This window comes from Podarcis vaucheri, assembly GCF_965113315.1.
Source record: "Podarcis vaucheri genome assembly, chromosome: Z".
NCBI lineage: Eukaryota > Metazoa > Chordata > Lepidosauria > Squamata > Lacertidae > Podarcis > Podarcis vaucheri.
In genome coordinates, this window is record NC_138758.1 from 2598374 (window position 1) to 2615478 (window position 17105).

Below are 17105 nucleotides of genomic sequence, written 5' to 3' on the forward strand. Positions count from 1 at the left end.
CCTGGAATACAGCTGGATACCATCCTGAACACTTTGAAAATTTTGAACTCTTTTTATATGCATAATTGACAGACGAAGAATCTGAAGTCCTCTTTATTTATTTCTCTCTATTTTTTAATATTTATTTCCAGTGTTTTCTCTTTTTCTTCCTTTTTCTATCTATTTTACTCTTGCTTATGTTGTGCTGTTTTGGTTTTTGATGTCCTCTACTCTAGGTTAGGGGATGCGGGTGGCACTGAGGTCTAAGCCACTGAGCCTAGGGCCTGCCGATCAGAAGGTCGGTGGTTCGAATCCCCATGACAGGGTGAGCTCCTGTTGCTCGGTCCCAGCTCCTACCAACCTAGCAGTTCGAAAGCACGCAGTACAAGCAGATAAATAGGTACCACTGTGGCGGGAAGGTAAACAGAGTTTCCATGCGCTGCTCTGGTTTTGCAAGAAGCAGCTTAGTCATGCTGGCCACATGACCCACAAAAACGGTCTGTGGACAAATGTCGGCTCCCACGGCCAGTAAAGCAAGATGAGTGCCGCAACCCCAGAGTCATTTGCGATTGGACTTCACTGTCAGGGGTCCTTTACCTTTACTCTAGGTTAGTGAGGGTACACATAGGAAGGTGATGGATGGAAAGTGAAAGACCCTGTATGAGAGGCAAGCAAGGCAAGGTAAGATCTCCCAGGGTAGGAGTCTGGGAGAAGAAAAGAAAGCTCCCAGGTGAGAGCTGAGAGGGTCCACACACCCCCTTTTGTGTGAGACAAGGGTTAAGAGCACCTCAGATAGAGGCCTTTGTTACCTCTCCCCTTTTCCTTTGCTGTTTCTTTTTTATTTTTCTTTAGATTAGTTTTTCATTGTACTGTATACTGAAAAGTTTAAACAACTTTTTTTTTAAAAAAAAGCCTGCAGCACTTTTCTCTGCCTTTTCTTTTGCATAACAAACAATACTGCAAGCACCCAAGATTCCTAATGTTGAAGAAGTGAAATGTTAACACTTACAAATGTCGGGTCCTTATTCAGACATGCATCAATAAACTCTTTAAAGGGTTTGCTGAAGTCCCCTATTAGGGTTGGAGGGTTGTTTTTGGGAATGAGAAAGAGGACTCTCATTGGATGCATGTCTGAGTTCGGAGGCTCTCCTTTGGCCAGTTCAATAGCTGTGATTCCCAATGACCAAATGTCAGCCTGCAGAGAAAGAGGAAAGATAATAGTATCATATTTGTACAGCACTAGCTATCTTGAACAGTAGACTGGTAGCAGAAACCTTGTTTCCCCAATCATAGGCTTTAAAACTGAACTGATGCAAAACACACATGCACACACAAATAGGATCCTTGTGCTCCAAGATATAACACAGCAACACTGGATAAATGTCTATCTACATGGAGCAAGTATATTCCTTCAAGAGCAAGTGCTAATTGTTCAGCTTTCAATATCCTTTGTGGGTCAAGCTGATGACAAGTTGTGGAAGTGCTCACTCAGGAGGGAGGGGAAACAGCAGTTGGGTGTGATTGTGCTGCATTGAAAAGAGCTTAACAGGAAGCCCAGAAAACTCAGGAAGTTGCAGTGAAAGAAGAGGAGTGTCTTGTTGCTCTGCAGCCTGAGAACCCTTAGTACATACCATCCTTCTGGTAACAGATTTGCTTAGGCTTTCAGGAGGAGAGCTTAGTAGAGTTCTGAGCATAGTCAGGAGAAGACTGAAGCTCAATGAACACAGGAGGACAAAAACCAGTGGAAATAAGTACTAATGCTCCTTTAGTGCTTGGAAGCTCATGAAGACCCCTCTTGGTTTGTACACTCCACACAGTTCTGGGCTATAATCACTATTGCTAGAAACTTGCTCTTTGATCTTTAATACACATTCTCAAGCTGTCCTATAGCTATAAGAATTACACATTTGGAGGCATACCATACATTCTGTGGCAAGACTGCGGTTCTGAAAATCTCCAAATGTCTTGCACAAAATGAACACATCACTTCTAAGCACAAACCAATTTCAAAGAACTCACTTTTGAATCATAGGCTGATTGCTGAATCACTTCTGGTGCCATCCAAAATGGCGTGCCTACAAAGGTGTTCCTTTTAATCTGTGTATCAGTCAGTTGCCCTGCAACTCCAAAATCCGCAAGCTTCACATCTCCTTGCTCTGACAATAACACGTTGGCAGCTTGAAAGGAGGAGAAAGCAGAAAAAACTAATTAAAAAGCAGAAAGAACTATTGCTTGAAGGGATATGGGCTCTGCATTTATTGAAATTTATACACACCCTTTATATCTCTGTGAATTTTCTTCTCTGAATGTAGATAGTCAAGCCCTTTCAGTATTTCCTTGAGCATTGTAGCAATCTGGAACTCATCGAATGGGCCAGCACGGAGCTTTGGGAAGGAAACAAAGCATAATTCAAATAAAGCATAAACCCTGGCATCCACTGTTTGTTAATAGTTATTTGAAATGTCATTTTTCTTTTTTTAAAGATTTGCAGGAAAAGGTTCAAACACGAATGTTCCACAACAGACACTGTATAAATTAATAAACTTGGAAGAGTAACACAAGTAACTTGAAAACATTGTCAAGCAAACTTTAGGAAGGTTTTACTTTCCTGAGAAGCTTTGACTAATATAGCCTTTTATGGAAGATGGCAAGAACACAGAACCATGGTATTACCTTCCCAATAAATACATCCCACCTCACATAATAGTAATAATTTAATTTATTAGATTTATACCCCAACACCTTCCTGCAAAGGAGACCAGGGCTCACTATTAAACTACACTATGTATGGGCAACTGCCTCCATTGGCAGTAATATATTGTACAGTACAACAGCTGTGAGGATTTAGGTAAGAGGTTCATAAGACTGTGAGCCACAAACTAGGGCTGATTTGCACTATTATCACTCTCTAACACATCACTTGAGGATCTGCAGCCGAACACGAGTCAAATTCTATTTACTGTTTGTTTCCATTTCCATTCTGCCCTTCATCAGGTTGTAATGTGCTGTTTGAGGTGAAGTGATCTGAATTGTGTGCCATTTGCCTAGTCATGCTTTAGTCAGTGTTTAGAGCTATAGCAATCAACATACATGGATTTGTGTGTATATGAACCATAGCCCTCAAAAATCTGTTCCATTGTCCCTAGTGGACAACTGCCCCAAAACTCAGCTTTTCTTACCTTTCCAAATTCCAGCTGAGAAAATCAGAAGGTGGCTGTTAGGGTTGAACTGAGTGCTACTTATGTGCAGAGACCACTTGTAATTCTATGCTGTTGAAATTCTAGTGGGATTAAGGCACAGTTTGTACAGAGCTTGCAAAAATGTCATGTTGCTCAATGTTAATAATATTTCAGGATCTCATAAGCATAAACACTGAGCAGCATTATCTTACAGGAAAAGGGTGGGTCTCTTATATAGGGCTGTGGTGGAGCTGGACTGGGGGATAGGGGAAAACCACACATCACCACCCAAAGCGCTTTGCTTTTTTAGTCCCTCCCAGGCTGCATCCGCCGTGAACACTGTGTTTGTCATAAGTAAAGGGCCCTTTCATGGCTTACATTTAAACTGCCAAAAATGGAAAAACCAGGTCAGTTTCAACATTGAATATTAACCATGCTTTTGCTTCCATAGCACACTCCTGGAATCTGCTTCCAAGAAAAACATTTCTGTGTATTCAAAACTGGTAAAACACCTCACCTTTCAGTTTATTAATAAAACTTGTGTTTTGACAGCAACAAATCTTCCTCATACTGAAAAGTAGAAGGTGTGGTACACTTTTTGGTAATATATTGTTTTTTAAGACACAAGGTAGACAACCTGAACTCAAACTCATCTACAACTAGACATAAAAGAACACTGTAGTCATTGCACCAAGAGGAGCATTGTGCCACAAGACAGCCAGCTTCTCTCCACAGAAAAAAAATGTTTGAGTTGGATCAGGGAATCCCAGGCCATGCCCAGACACTGAGTCATTTGGTAGCTTCAGTCAAAATCCTCTGAGCTTCAGTACACCAACTGCAAGTAGAAGGAACCATTGCCTAACTGACAAGAGTCCTATTACTATTACTACTACTACTACTACTCCTACAATGACGACTACTATAAGTGCAACTGGCAATTTACACAAAGCAGTTACAAAATGACATGTCCCCTTCTTGGAGGAGGGAATGATCTACAGAAAAATTACATAATACTCTGAACATTAGCATATTAAGGAGATGATCTGGCTTCAGTGTTGAGATTTCAGAACTGTGAATTAAATTTAATGATGACTTCTGTCATAAATTACACTTGAAACCTATTCCTTGACATGGATATTTAAACTTCTTGAAAAAGGAAGTATTTTCCCTGAAAAAACTTCAAAAACTATCAACTCAAATTATAAAAAGAAAGAAGTCACACTCTGAATATTAAGAATGTTATTACTAGATCACTGGATTGCTGTTATACAGTGGTACCTCGGGTTACAGACGCTTCAGGTTACAGACTCTGCTAACCCAGAAATAGTACCTCGGGTTAAGAATTTTGCTTCAGGATGAGAACAGAAACCGTGCTCCAGTGGCGCGGCAGCAGTGGGAGGCCCCATTAGCTAAAGTGGTGCTTCAGGTTAAGAACAGTTTCAGGTTAAGAACGGACCTCTGGGACGAATTAAGTACTTAACCTGAGGTACCAATGTACTTTGAATTGCTTTACCCATATTTGATTGTTATTGTAATGATGTACTGAGTTGCATTTTTGTTGCTTTGAAATGAGCTACTTTTGAGCATTTTTACATGGAAAAGTAGTGTACAAATTTTAGTAATAAGTAAGAATGCAGAAGCTAACTAGAAAATGAACAAGGCACAAACCATTAGAAGACACGTACCAGATCCAGTGCTGATCCCCCACCTAAGTATTCCATGATTATCCATAACTTTGTGCCCTAAAAATGAATGCAGATAAAGTGTTAGGCTTTTCAAAAGAGATTAGTGGATCAGCTCACTTCATCATTTCAATGAACTGTTGGGTAGAAGGATCAGTTATAAAGACCACAGCGCGGCTGTCCACACAGTACCTAAAGGAAGGTGCTATATGCAGATAGTAGAATATTCTGATTCAATGACTCTTCATATTTTGCTAATGCAGGACCTTTGTGAAAATAGTGTTAAGATTACTGAACCAATAACTGTTGTTAAAATAAGTTTTTTTGTTTTAAACAGTATCTATGTTTGAGTAAGGACATGGCAGTAAGCCCTTGTTTGCAGATTATTTTAGAAATGCAATGCCCAGTGGTGACAAGGGATGAAGCTGTTGCTGGTTTAATTAGGCTAGAACTTTGTTGAAGCAATGCTCTCTCTGACTTGAGATCATATCACAAGGCAAAGAAGCACAGAGGGATCCTCTTTGGAAATACTGAATGTTATTCTTGATCCCACTGCATTCCTCCAATGATCAGAGTGGTGTCATCCTTTGGCTGACAGACCTACTATAGCCTTTGCCACAGAAGGTGGAACATGCCCCAGTCATCTAAGTTTTGTTTACTTTCATTATGGATTATTGTAATGCACTCTATGTGATCCAAAATATGGTTTCGTGCTCACTATTCTGTCAGGTCAACTGGCTTCCTATTTACTTCTGGGTTTTGTTGAAGGTGCTGGTTTACAATTTGGGGTATGACAAAACAACAACAACAACAAAAAACACACCACACACCTAATTTTTGTTTTGTCTTTTAATTGTTGGCTTTATTATATTTTATCTGTAATTGCTTTTACAAATTGACTGTTATTTTTCTACTTTTTCTACTTTTATAACACAACAGACTGCAAATATACGCACATTTAAAAGGGGGAGCAGAAAGAGGGTGGGCATCTGGGCGAAAAAACTTCAGTGGCCATACCAGGCATTGCACCCAATGTGTTTTGACTAAATATGATTTTGGCTTTATGCACTATCCCTGAAACCCCCATGTAAGTTGTGGGTCTCCTTTATTTCATTTGGTTTTATGGTTATACTATACAGCCGTACCTTGGAAGTCGAACGGAATCCGTTCTGGAAGTCTGTTCAACTTCCAAAACGTTCAGAAACCAAATTGAAGCTTCTGGCTGGCTGCAGGAAGCTCCTGCAGCTAATCAGAAGCTGCGGAAGCCCCGTTCGATGTTTGGGTTCCAAAAGAACATTCACAAACCAGAACAATCACTTTCGGGTTTGCAACGTTCGGGAGTCAAGGTATGACTGTACAATGATAATCTTAGCAGCCTAAGAGTGGAACATCTATCAATAAACACAGAGTTAGAGCCACTATTCCATTTTCCCTTTGCACCACCTGATCATCCATCCTGAGAGAAAAAAGTGCATCTGAAAAGCTTGCATGATGAACTGTGAATACTAACTAATTCTGAAGAAAGGTATTTTAATCTTTTCAAATACTGCTCCAATGACAAAGTTTTACCACTCAAGATATTTGCATCTGAACCAAATGGGCTATTTATACAGCTATGAGACTGTCAGTTAACCATTTCCAGGTGAAAATGCTATAATGTGAAAGTATGCTTCTTCTTTTTAACAGAAGACTTCCTCCACTTATTTTGAACTGTTTCATTCTCTGGCATCAATATTATATATTTGGCTGTTGTAATGAATCTGGAAAATGCTACATGGAAAACAGGTGAACTGCATTCCACTTATAAAGGATTCTAACTGTGGAACATTAACAGTGGAACATTAACAAGTTCCACTGAGCTCACTTGGATTTACCTTCTAATAAGTGGGTTTACAATTGGAATTGTTGAGACTATTTTATTAACTGGCATTTCAAGAGCAAAATATATATACACACAACCCTCCAAAAACACTTTTTATATGTATGTGTGCCTATGTGCACGTGGAGAAAGAAGAGAGAGAGAGGGAGAGAAAACGAATAATCCTGGTCTGATTTTTAAAGTATTATTTGAGGTCTATTTTTAATAATAAAGACCATAAACAAATTGTCATATTAATTCTGCTCATGACATGAATCACATAAACAGTATTACCAACATAACCATGTGATATTTACAAAAAGGGCAGCTATTAGCAAAATAAAAAATAATGATAATACATGCTACTAAATCAACATTTGATCATCTCCTTCATACACAGGCAGAATATAGATTTTAGAACAAATATAACTGGTCTTAATCAAACATTTCAATTATTAGTTACATATACTCAGAGCTATCAGCATAGTTAAGGGCTTCAAATGAAGGAAATTAACTGATAAGAGGCAATAGCCTCTCCACAAGAACGTCAGACAAAAGATTTGTCAGCAATTTATTTCCATCTAAGGCTGAATTTTAGCCCAGTTCAATTTTCTGAATGCACACAAAATACGGATGTAATTGAACAAGCAAATAAAGGGGCAGGGCAGCCATACTCCATGTCCAGCACTGAATAGAGCACAGTTTGTTGAGAATCACGAAGGATTAGAGACTGTATTTATACTATGAAGGCTTGTTCTAATGGTCAGAATTAAGAGGGAAGGCATTTGGTACTTTTAGCACTTTTCACAAAGCCCAATTGTGCTAGGAAGAAAAACCTGCAATGAGAACTCATTCTCAGGCTAACACTGTGTGGGCCACACGGATACCTTTGGATGGTTTGAGTGCAATCTGCTTGCAGAGCCAAAATAAGTACTGTTTTTCCAAGAATGCCTCATTGAAGTCTCTACTATAAACTGTAGCTGAATGTGTATAGTTTTCACCTAGGCATCCAAGAACACTCCTTGGAAGTTACTACAGGACAAGAAAGTATAGCCTGTATACAGAGCAGAGGACAGCGCCTAATTATTGAATTTTGAACGATTTTTTGGTTAAAATTATGACGTGTTAGAGCAGGGACATGGAATCTCCAGCTCAGGGACCTAATTAGGTCCATCAAGTCTGAGAGTTTAGCCCGCCAGGCAGTTTTGCACAAACCATGGCCACTTTCCTCACACCTAATACCTAATGTCAGGTGCAGAAACATTCCAAGTCATGGCTAAATTGAAAAATGAGCACACACTAAATGTGCTCAATTCCTCCTTTAAATCACCAACTTGAATTGAGGTTGGCAGTGTGAAAGATCTGCCCTTGAAGGGGCTTGCTATAAGCACCAATTAGGTGGCTGCCGCTTACAGCAAATCCTGCTGAGATCTGCTGTGCTACACAGTTCCCAACTGGGAACTCTGAAGTGCAGTTGATCTCTGCCCAAAGCAAGACTTGCCACTTTCAGCAGGTATCTTTGCTTGCAACCTCACTGGACTTCAAGACAGGCTGCAAAGATCTAAAGGAATCAGAAACACATTTAAGAACGTGGTCCCAATTATTTCTTTTGAAGTTGGGTCATCTGACATTAGGGTTAAAAAAATATTTCCATTGTAATTCCTGCCAAAGTGTCCTGGTCTGTAGAACCTTGGCAATTTGTGGTAAGATTGTGCTGTGATGTTTCTGTTCAATATCGTATGTTTGACTTTTCTGCATGTTATAAGTACTTGTGAAAACCACACCACAGAATACCAGTCATAAGCTCCCTAAAGTCACTGACTAATTTTTCATAACAGTTTTACATTTTATTTTTTTTAGTATGGAAACATGGTTTGCTATTTTAAAAATACGGCCATTGATGAAATGCAATTTGTTGCATTAGTTGAAATGTCTGATCCTAACTGGGGGCAGGACCAGGAAGGCAGAACAGATTACCCTCTTCCCACAGGCACGCACACCCAAGTGCAGTGTGTTAATGAGGACATTTTTGCTGGCATGCCAATGATCCAATTCTCCCTTGAGGATGAAATGGCTTCTTCTCTTCTAGCTTAGGCACTAGAACAATCACCAGACATCTCCACAGAAAAGTCCCAGCTTTCTGCCAAGCAGGGAGAATGCGGTTCTTCTGTAAAACCTTTAGGGAGGGACTAGTGGATTACTACTGAGTGTGATTCTGAATGTACTGTTCTAGCAGTGGTGCTGTGTCTTACTACCTTAATGTATACCAATTTATTTTAATATTCTTTTACCTCAACTTTATCTTTCTTAGCAGTCTTCTTTAAAGTGAGATGTAGGTATTTTAGAGAATAAATGAAATAAAAAGGAGCAGACTCCTGAAGTCACACAGCAATAGGGTAAAGAATTAAAATACAGTTTGTTCTTTACATAAAAGAAATAAAATGATTTAGGATGCTTGCTTCTGCTGTAAAAGGAGAAGTGGGGGGGTGTGTGAAGAGAGAGAGAGAGAGAGAGAGAGAGAGAGAGAGAAAGAGAGAGAAATCTGTGTATGTGTTGAAAGGGGTTGAGAGAGTGGTAACTGTGTTACGCAGAAAGATAAACATCTCAGGCTCAAACAAGTATGTATGAAAATAACTGAGGGGAAGAGGGAATGGATTTGATAGGAGAGAACAAAGCATTAAAAAACCTTTTTTAAAAAAGAAAGACACCAGACAGGTAGCTTTCCACCCCACTTCTTTGTCTTAATATTTTCTAATTCCACATCACCCCTTTGGGAAACTCTTCATCTTCTCACAGTCCTCTCTATCCCTTCCCATATCTGTTGCTCCATGCACAGCATCTTCATGGAGAGCAACACCTCGGCAAACAATGGGAATTTTTGAAAAAATGCACCTGTAGCAGCAAAACCAGACCTCTTCCTCTGGCTCACCTGCAATAAAACTGCTGTAAATCTCCAACTCTTTGACTTTATCCCCGAAGGTGCATTCCTCCATTGTCTCCAGAGACAAATGGATGCCAACAAGGGGAGTGAAATGATTTGGTTTCAAAGTCCATCAATAGAGAGTATTGCTAGTTAGTTTTGGGTTTTTAATCCAAGCTTTAAATGTATTTTAAAATCAATAAAAACACAACTAAAGAAGACAACTGGCCAGACAAACAACTGGAAGGTGTGAGTTGAAATGTCTTTACAATTTTTGACCACACCAAAACCTTGGAATGCAAACTTCAGAACCACAATACAAACAGACCGAACTCAAACTCTATCCTTCACCCACAAAATGTGGTACCTAATTTTTTTTAAAAAAAATCTGATAGCATTCCATGGGTCTGCATCTCACAACATTAATCTTGCTGTTTTCAAAGAAAAGAATTGCATTTTTCCAGTAGACATGGAGCAACCATAAAAATTACCTTTAGATAGGAGCCATAGTACTTTGTTACGTAAGGGCTGTCACACTGGCTTAGCACAGTTATCTCTTGCTGGATGTCTTCTATTTCATCTTCTGCCTCCTCCAGGTCTATGATTTTTATAGCAACCACTTGTTGTGTCCGATTATCAATTCCTTTGAAGACTTCTCCAAATGAGCCTTTTCCAATACGTTCCAGTTTTGTGAAGAGTTCCTCAGGGTCAGCTCTATGATTCTGAAGGGAGTGGGAGGAGGGCACAAAAAGAAAATAGTAAGTGAGGTTTCTGCCTTTTCTCTCTCCAAGACTGAGGATTTTAATTCATATCAAGGGAATTATAATAAAGAAGGGGGATATACTGACTAGCACTGGGCGATATTATCAATATATCACCCAGGACCAGTATGGGGGGGGGAGACTGCAATGACAGCTTCACTCAGTGGTATATCGCTGGTGAAACTGTCACAGCTTTTGAGCCCCCTGCCTCCAGTGCCTGGCCAAGGAGCCCCGGGTTCCCTGCCAGCCGTGTGTGAGTGGAGCGGGGGGGGGCTCATAGCTGGCTCCCCCGCCCCCAGCAAAGCCTGGCCAAGGAGCCCCAAGTCCTCTGCTGGTTGAGTGCAAGCGGTGGAGGACTCGGAGCTCCCCCAGCTGAGCAGCAGGCTGGGCCAGCTGTATCGGCCACAGCCCACAAGGCGTGAAGGGGAAAGCGCCTCAGCTCCCAATGATGAGAGCTACGGCAGTTTCACCCAGCACCTTGTTGGCTGGGGCCAATGCAGTTTTTTACTGCGATGTTTGGCTGCGATACACCGTGATGTTGAAAACTCAGCATTGCCCAGCGATAATACTGACAAGTCCACCCTGACATTCAGCACCAAATAAATCCCAAATTCTTTAAACTAAACCGAGTGTGTGTGTGATCTCCTAATCTTTGTGTAACATTTCACACAGCTTGAAGGGATGGAGAATGAAATGGTAATGAAAAGTGATGGAAAGTTCTCTCTGACCACAACAGCAAGAAATCTGTCTTGTAATTGAGGCAAGAATCTGCGTAAATTACTAATCCCATTTATTAACATGAACTGCTAATTTCATTATCTGATACTAGTCACACAGATTTCCGAAACCCTCAAAGATAGTCTTTTGAATTACAGTCACCAATTGCAGCTGTGACACTACCCTGCTGAAGGAAAATCAGCAAAAGATTTGTGTATTTTAGAAAGGACTGTGAGGAACCTTAGCAACAACTCAGGAAAGTTATAATAATGAAAAGAAAGGCTTCAGATTGTCACAGCAGCAATAATCTACCATTAACTGGGGGCATGTGATCATTGTCTACAAAAGGAGGGATTTATTAAAATTCTGTCTGTGAACAATAGCTAACCACAAAGTACATGCATACATAAGATGGAAGAATCACCCATCATGTCTTTGTGAGGTTCAAAAAACCAAAACCCAGTCAAAGCAATTTATGTAATTTCCAGCAAAACCAACAAAAAGAGAGCCAGCATGGTGTAGTGATTAGAGAATGGGATTGGTACCTACAAGACCAGGGTCCCAGTCCCAACTCTGAGTGACTTGGCCAATTTCTGCTTTCAGCCTAACTTGCCTCATGCGGTTGTCATGAGGATAAAATGGGGAGTGTGTGTATGCTAAGAACCATGAATGCCACATTAAACTCCTTGAAGAAAATGAAAAAGATATATATGTAAAAGTAAGATTTAGCTAGGTAACTCATGTTCACTGTTTTTCTAGTTTAAATAAAAAATAAGATTTTATTAAGATTAATGTTAAAATAGATTAGTGTTATCTTCAATGAAATTCACAAAATAACCAATCAACCCACAGCTGGCTATGAATTTATTTTTGGTTTCAAATAAGAGCATTGCTGGTGACAACAAGGACCTGATACAGTGGTACCTCAAGATATGAACGGGATCTGTTCCGGAGCCCCGTTTGCATCTAGAGGTAAACGTATCTAGCGACGGCGTGCCTGCACATGTGCGCGTTGCTTTTCACCGCTTCTGTGCATGCACAAGTGGCGAAACTCGGAAGTAACGCGCTCCGTTACTTCTGGGTTGCCGCAGAGCGCTACTCGAACGCGCTCAACTTGAAGCAAATTTAACCCGAGGTATGACTGTAGGTTATTTGTTAATGGCAGTATGTCCAACCCTTGCTAAACTACTTCTAAATAAACTGGTATTTAATTTCTAATAAATATACTTATAATTGCAGCCTTTAGTATTATTAATCTTAAATGTCAGGGTTGAACTAGAGTCCTTGAGCCATGCAGTTCACATGCTTTGTCGTTAGAATATAGATTCTTCCTACTGGAGGAGAGAGGATAGGAAATGCTATGAAGGAAAAATAATGCAAATGGTTGAAAATGCTTCCTCCCCTTAAAAAAGTTCAGTTGAAGGCTACATCGTGCTACATTTCTAACTGGCCCTTCCTTCAAAGAATGGGGATTTGAACCCTGGTCCTCCTAGCCTCAGGTTAACATTCTAAGCCATGGGTAGGCAAACTAAGGTTCACGGGTCGGATTAGGCCCAATTGCCTTTGGATCCAGCCTGTGGATGGTCTGGGAATCACCGCGTGGATCACCAGCACACGTGCATTCTTTCCCTCTCCCTCCCACAGCAGCAGCGGTGGCGCCTCCTCCCTCCCTCCTCCTGGCTTCTCCTCGCCCTGCCTAGAGGAGGAAGGGGGCTGGGCTTTGTTGGTGCCAGCAGCAGCAGCGCTCGAGTGGCTGCCATTTTAAGCAGCCCCTCTCCGCAGCCCTTTCGCGCGCCGCTCATCGTCCCTCCGCCGTTGCCGCCAGCCCCTGCTGCTCGCAAGACACAGGTAAGCAGCTACTGGGGCTCGTGGTGCTCTTGCATCTCCCCCCCCCAAAAAAAAATATAGTCCGGCCCCCCACAAGGTCTGAGGGACAGTGGACCGGGCCCCTGCTGAAAAAGTTTGCTGACCCCTGCCCTAAGCACTATCCCATCACACTGGCTATGCTAATAGATGCTAGGCAGTAACATTTTGCAACCCAGGAGTTATCTTTCCCAGGAACTTTACTCAGCCCTTTGCAAATACAGAATTGCAAAGGCCCAGGGAACTTATGCACTACAAACAAGGCTGAACCTGGAGCATGTTCCAATTTGTATTTTTTAGTACAAGCCACAGCAGTTGTGCAACATTCCCAGCTTGCCTAATTGTTCCTCTTTAGAAACCAGCTGATAATTGCATAGACTATTTCCTTCAGCGCTAAAACTGTTCTAAAGCCTCATGGAATTTTCCACTTCTAACTCTTCATCCCCAGCTGTACCCCATCCCAAGGACTGGATGCTACCAGAAAAAGGCAAGGGTACTGCTGCAAGAGGAGAATCAGGATGCTTGTAAAAAAATCACCTCTCAAAGATAAAGAAACCAGCAGGGATTTTTCTTTTCAAGTTTACAAGGAAACATGTGTCAGTTTCCTAGATGTTTAGAAATAATGTAGGTTTTTCCAAAACTAGATATACTTTTAGATTCTCCCACTTTAGAAATCTGTTTAAAGACTGTTAGGAGCTGTAGGCAAACATCATCAGAGTTGAAATAAAAAAGGCAAACATAACCAAATTCAGTAATCCAGCATTTAGCAAGGACTTGTTTCCTTAACCACCTCATCAACCAGCAAAAATGTAACATTATGTGTCAGTGATGCTCTGTGCTATTCAGTACACTATGAGAGATAAAAGGGAAGCCAGCCATTCTAGGAGAAGACCCCCCTGAACGCAATAGACCTAAGTACCTTGATTTCAACAGGCCTCATCTGAGTATGACTTAATAGTGCAAACATCATAGGGTTGTCCTCTTTTTCAGATCTGGTTGCAACATGAGCTTTTTCCTGGACAGGTCCTCTTTTTCAGGATTACAATTTCTGTCTAGGCAGATTTTTAAAATTTGGCAAAATGTCCTGGTTTTTTTGTTTGGTTTTTTGTTTACACTAATCCAAGATTTTTTACAAAAGATAAATACAATTTTTAAAGCCTCATGCATCACGCTCCCATTTCTCACTGTTTTTCATAAATGGAATATACATGTTAAACAGTTTAATAAATTGTTCTGTGCACACTTATGTTCACAAAGGTGTATGTGGCAAGTGAGAGAGAAATATGTATTATTATTATTATTATTATTATTATTATGAAAGTTAAGAACATTGCTACTAACAATATATCTATCACAGCTTCTATAGCTGTAAGAGCTCTGTAGTTAAAAGTAGAAGTTGGCAAATGTGTCCTCTTTTTTTGCTCTTCAAAATATGGCAACCCTAAAACTTCATGATAGTTGATGTCACATGTTCCATGACAAAAAAATACTTTTTTCAGTGGCAAGGAACTCTGAACAAAACAATACGAAGTGATAGAATTCTGAAAACAATCAATAATCCTGCACTCACTGTCTAAATTAGCAGCACTTGTACTGACGAGTCACTATCTATACTGTCACTTTGAAAATCCTCCATAAGAACATAAGCAGAACCCTACTGGACCGGAACAAGGATCCGTCCAGCCCACCACCCTGTTCTCACAGCGGCCAACCACAGGCCCATGGGAAGCCTACAAACATAACTTGACCACAACATTACTCTTCTCTCCTGCAGTTCTCAGCAACTGGCATTCAGCGGCATGCTGCCTCCATGGAAACTAATGCAGCAGGCAGTTTGTACATGGCCAGAAGCAATGTTAGCAGGAGACCTGCCTGCACTTCCCCATTCCCGCGTTTAGCAGGACCATTCTTTTTGTGCTCCCACTGTTTGAGACAAAATAGCAGGGAAAGTGCCCTCAATTATTCCAGCTCCCCATGGCATTTTCAACTGTGTGAACTCAAGCCAATGATCCCCAGCAGCCAAGAGTGAAAGCGAACAAACATCTTCGTAACTTTCAGGATTAACATTCAGGGGTTCATCATTCTGTGTCAATCCTTAAGCCTAGCAAGAATCATGTATCAAAATATTCTCATGCATCACGCTCCCATTTCTCACTGAGAAGAAGCCATGGTGCTTCTCATTGGAAAAGCACCCCCCCCAATTTGTCATTCCCTTCAGCCTCCAGCAAGAATACTGTTCCCCATACACTCATCCACTAGAGAACACTTCCCAAAATGGACAATGTTTTGGGGATTCTAAACTTGTCCTGGTTCATCAGTGTCCACTGGATGATACCAGATTGTGATTTTTTTAAGCTTGATGGGGCTGGATCTCAGAGCTTGTCAATATATGAGACCTTTATTTGTAGTTTTGCAACTGAGCATATTTTTAAAAATTACACAGATGAAAGTCGTCAACTAAAGCAGCTAAGTTAAAGAAGATTCTCCTAAGGGTAGAGGTGAGTTTGCACAATTAAAAGTCAAAACAAGAAGTTCATAACTCCACAGCCCAATTTTGCCTTTCAATTTGCATTTTGATCCATCATGACATTCTAAGGATCTCTTAAGAACCATAATTGTAGCAGGACAGTTATTCTTAACTTTGTACTTACAGTACAAGCTATTCTATGTTATTTATTTTGGGGTCGCAGAGAGGCCTGAATGTTATTTAAGTAGGATAGAAAACTAGAGATGGAAAATTGCCTATAAACATAGATCTCCAGAGAACACATGAACCCACTAGAACTGCCTTCAAGAAGCCATAAACTCTCAAGCTCCATTCCCCTTCTGTAATGTGGGGAGGATACTGACCTAACTTGATCTTACAGTTTGCATGGAGGTCTGTGAAGCACTTTGAAGCCTTTCAAGTGCAAGATGGTAAACGCTATAAGTAATCATCAATATGCCTTTAGAACCATATTAAGACTTTCAAAAAAACAATTCATACGTTTTATGATGTCAGTTGAACCCTCAACTTGAAGCAAATCCTAGCTACTTGAAAGCTGCTTTATGCCCATCAGCATGCAGAGATATTAAAAAAATACTACAAAATTTAGAATAAATTTAACTGTGGATAATGTGTGTTGCCTATAAAGGGAAGTCTTCTTATCAACAAACACTAAGGGAAGTTTGAAAGCAACAAGGAAGCACAACCCATATTCTCTTTTCTACCTCACCCTCCAAAGTATGCGATTACAGTGGTACCTCAGGTTAAGTACTTAATTCGTTCCAGAGGTCCATTCTTAACCTGAAACTGTTCTTAACCTGAAGCACCACTTTAGCTAATGGGGCCTCCTGCTGCCGGAGCCCGATTTCTGTTCTTATCCTGAAGCAAAGTTCTTAACCTGAAGCACTATTTCTGGCTTAGTGGAGTGTGTAACCTGAAGCATATGTAACCTGAAGCATATGTAATCCAAGGTACCACTGTATGATACTTTTGACAGACAGCAAAATAAAAATTGGAGGATTATCTCTATGTTGTGGACTCTTCTTCATTGGAGGTTTGTAAGCAGAAGCTGGCTGGCCATCTGTCATGGATGCTTGGCAGGGGATTGGACTCGATGGCCCTTGTGGTCTCTTCCAACTCTATGATTCTATGATTCTACTTTAATTGAGGTTCCTGTGTTGCAGGCGATTGGACTAGAAGACCCCTGGGTTCCCTAACTCTACAACCTTTTTCAGCCCAAGGACCACATTCCTGGGTGGACAACTTTCCAGGGATGCCAGTGGTGAGCAGGGTCAGAAGCAGAATTGCAACAGATGTGACTCTTACCTTTTTATGGTAGGTGACATTGCAGCCATGCCAGAGGTTTCTACACCTCCCCCCATTCAACCACTACCTCAAGGTCACAGTTTAAAAATACATTCCATACAGGCAACAGCACCCATGGAGTGTGTGGAACTGGGTTGGTGAGAGGAGGTGTATCTTGGGAGGCACCCCAGGACCTGGAGGGCCACATTCGGCTCCCAGGATTGAGGTTACCCATAACTGGTCTATAGTTCTCTCCATTACAATAAAAAAACACAGCAGTTATCTGTAAGCTAGTGAAAGGATCATATCCACCATGTTCAGGGAAGCCTTAGCAAAACAAATATTTACAGAGAGTT

At 40.8% G+C, this 17105-nt stretch overlaps 1 protein-coding gene across 2 annotated transcripts in view; it reads right to left on the minus strand.

Annotated features, from left to right (window-relative positions):
- The window catches only part of STK26 (serine/threonine kinase 26), a gene marked incomplete at its 3' end in the record, with an annotated part of 50157 nt that overhangs the window by 13417 nt on the left and 19635 nt on the right, over positions 1-17105 (minus strand). For both annotated transcript variants that reach the window (XM_082207473.1, XM_082207474.1), the window contains exons 3-7: positions 10110-10340; positions 4844-4900; positions 2255-2363; positions 1999-2156; positions 989-1174 (exon numbers count right to left, since the gene is read on the minus strand). In XM_082207473.1, the coding sequence (XP_082063599.1) occupies positions 989-1174; positions 1999-2156; positions 2255-2363; positions 4844-4900; positions 10110-10340 (741 nt within the window). The remainder of the gene's footprint in view (positions 1-988; positions 1175-1998; positions 2157-2254; positions 2364-4843; positions 4901-10109; positions 10341-17105) is intronic.